The 2880-nt window shown below is 40.6% G+C and overlaps 1 protein-coding gene across 1 annotated transcript; it reads right to left on the bottom strand.

Moving 5' to 3' along the window:
* Positions 1-274: 274 nt before the first annotated feature.
* Positions 275-1989, bottom strand: LOC115977934 (anthocyanidin 3-O-glucosyltransferase 5-like). Its single transcript, XM_031099967.1, has one exon. The coding sequence runs from the start codon at positions 1734-1736 to the stop codon at positions 297-299; it is 1440 nt and encodes a 479-aa protein (XP_030955827.1). The 5' UTR covers positions 1737-1989; the 3' UTR covers positions 275-296.
* Between the last annotated feature and the right edge of the window lie 891 nt (positions 1990-2880).

Genomic DNA, 2880 nt, shown 5'->3' with positions numbered 1-2880 from the left:
TATTATTATTTTATTCATCACGTTAGTATTTATTGTGTCAACAGTACACTCCGTTTGCCACGTCAGCTTTTTTTATTAGTTGAGTGACAGAAAGGACTAAAATAACAAGCATTAATTGGATTAAAAACTAAAAGTGGTAAAATAGAAATGTAGGGACCAAAATAGAAATGATCCCAAAATATAAGAACGAAAAAAGCATTTACGTCAAACTAAAATGAATGAAAATAAAGTTAAAAAACTGAAATAAAATTTAAAGAAAGTGAGAGCGTTAAGTTTACATTTGAGCTTAATTTTATTCAGAATGAGATTTCTTTCTCAATCTTCCATTCTTTGATGACACTGGAAAGCGACTCATGAGAAGAGCCACCAAATTCCAACGCTTTCACTGCACTCATTTTTTGCTCTCTTGCCTTACGCCTCAGCACGTTCCCTTCTTCACCCTCTAACACCAACCTCACCACCCTCTCAATCTCCTCTCTATCAACCACTCCTTTTCCTGGTATTCCCACTGGCTTAACAGCCACACCAACCTCTTCAACCAACATCGTTGCATTCATTCTCTGCTCTGCATAAAGAGGCCACGCAATCATAGGGACACCGTGAGTCATGCTCTCCAGCGTCGAGTTCCAACCACAGTGAGACAAAAAGGCACCAGTTGATGGGTGTTGAAGCACTGAAACTTGTGGTGCCCAAGTCGGAACCACCAAACCCACCTCCTTTGTCCTCTTTAAAAATCCATCAGGCAAATAAGCCTTTGGATCATTAACGTTAATATCTTCACCCACATTGAAAAATGTAGCTGAAGCACTCGCATCAGTTGGCTTACGAGCCACTAATAGAAACCTTTGTTGACTCAGTTCCAAACCCCAAGCCAACTCTGTGAGTTGTGCAGCTGAGAGAGTCCCTCCACTTCCAAGTGCCACAAAAAGAACAGAATTTAATGGTTGTTTGTCTAGCCAAGCTAAACACTCATCGTCTAGTTCAGGTTTGTCGTGTTTTATAAGCGGACCAGCTGGGAAAACAGGTGGTGTAGGAATTTGCTTATAAAATGGGTGCTTTCTTATAGCTTCATGCGATGTGGGTTCAAAATCCTCCCACGAGTTTAACAAAATACCATCTGACATAGGCAAACGGCTGATATGGAACAAGAACCACTTGTACTCGTCAATCTTTCGGTTCCGAACCTGGTCTAGCAAGTCCTCGGTTCGAACCGGGGAGCAACCTGGGACCTGAACTGGTTCAGGAAGGTCAATAAACTCGCACTCGACCTCACGGTCCAGTGTTGGAAGATACAAACAGAAAGCAAGGAAAGAAGTGGAAGGAGTGGAGAAAGTGAACGTGGGGATAGAAAGCTCTTTGCAGACATCGAAAGCTTGAGTACAGAAAAGATCAATGAATAGAGCTTGTGGCTTGCCTAGCTCGATAAGGATAGACTTTAGAGGCTTGAGGCTTTCCTCTACGTTGATAGATAACCTGGCGACGATGGGAGTGTCGTCGCTGACCAAAGCTGAAATATCAACAGCTGGGATGTCTACAACGTCAAGGCCAAGAGGGAGTGTTGGTGAGTGGAGGAGTTGGATTTGGGCTGTGGAAGCTTCGGTAGTGATGTTGAGGAAGCTCACATGGATGCCATGGTCGATGACGAGACACTTGGCGAGCTCGAGGAGAGGGATGATGTGGCCCATGCCTGGACTTGAGAGGACTGCAACGTGTGGTTTATTGGTTTCAGCTGCCATCGTGGTTCTTAGTTTGTGAGAGACGTGGTTGGAGATCACTGGTTGGGTGCTACCGACTGAGGAGATGAGTATAATGGAGTTATACGAAGGAGTTTGAAGTTGAATTATTCATAGTGGGAAAATGCTAGTTTTGCAAAATTATGTGGTCTGGCAGGCTGTGGTAAAAAAAAATTGTTATATGGTTCTAACTCGGCTCATGCGGAGTTCTCTGTGAATACAGTAACATACAAGCGTATTGTGATTTCGTTTAACGGTTTACATTTATAATGGAATTTTGAAAGGTTATATTAATTATTTTCTTTTTGAGATTTCTATTATTATTGTTTTTCCTTTTTTGGGATATAGTTGATTTGGAAATTTGTTAAGTATTCTGTATAATAATTTTCATCGAGAATTAATTGAATCAAGAATATATTTTACTTTCTCAAAATCTAGGAGGCTGAGTAAGTATAATTTATTGTAGATTACAGAAAATTTAGAAATTTACTAATACAATTCATCGGATTTTTGAAATGTCAAGGAGACTTGGCCTCTCCAGCTCCGCCACTGGTTATGAGTTCCTAATCCATTTTTTGTTTCTACCGTTAGACCGTGCTCTCAAAAAGTCATAATTGTCAGGTAGCTACTTAGAAGAAAAGTCTATGGAGGCTAGGAACCCTTTAGTCAAAATTCGGACCATTTTTCTACAATAATATAATAAAAATCCATTGATGGACTAGTACACTCCACTTTGTTAGTCAAGGTCACGGACTCAAAAACAAAGGCTGAGCTCACGGCATGCGACATTGCATGACTTTCAAGTTTGAGTCCTTTAAAGCGGCACAAAAAAAGCGACCATTTATCGTGTAACGAGTGTGGTTGGTGAAAGAATAGTGGTAGAATACTCCTTCACCAACCATTAATCGTCGGCAAATTGTGACTTTTTTTATGCCATATATATGGCTCAAGACATTTCCTTCAACTTTCAAAGTTATCTGATCAAAGCGCAGGTTTGAAATTGCATAAGCAACCACTCTACAAGTGTTGTTTTTTGACGACCTTTGTAGATTATAAAAGTAATCGGCTGCAGTCTCACTTGCACCCGTGACTCTTTCTATGGAGGGGAACACTTTAGTCAAAATTCAGACCCTTTTTTTACACACAC

The sequence above is a fragment of the Quercus lobata genome, chromosome 2 (genome assembly GCF_001633185.2).
Source record: "Quercus lobata isolate SW786 chromosome 2, ValleyOak3.0 Primary Assembly, whole genome shotgun sequence".
Taxonomy (NCBI): Eukaryota; Viridiplantae; Streptophyta; class Magnoliopsida; order Fagales; family Fagaceae; genus Quercus; species Quercus lobata.
Note: the sequence above shows the minus strand (reverse complement) of the source record. Positions and strands in the feature narration are given on the sequence as shown.

Bases quoted from the DNA above. Each gene is read 5' to 3' on its own strand.
- LOC115977934 (XM_031099967.1), bottom strand. From the start codon at position 1,736: ATGGCAGCTGAAACCAATAAACCACACGTTGCAGTCCTCTCAAGTCCA.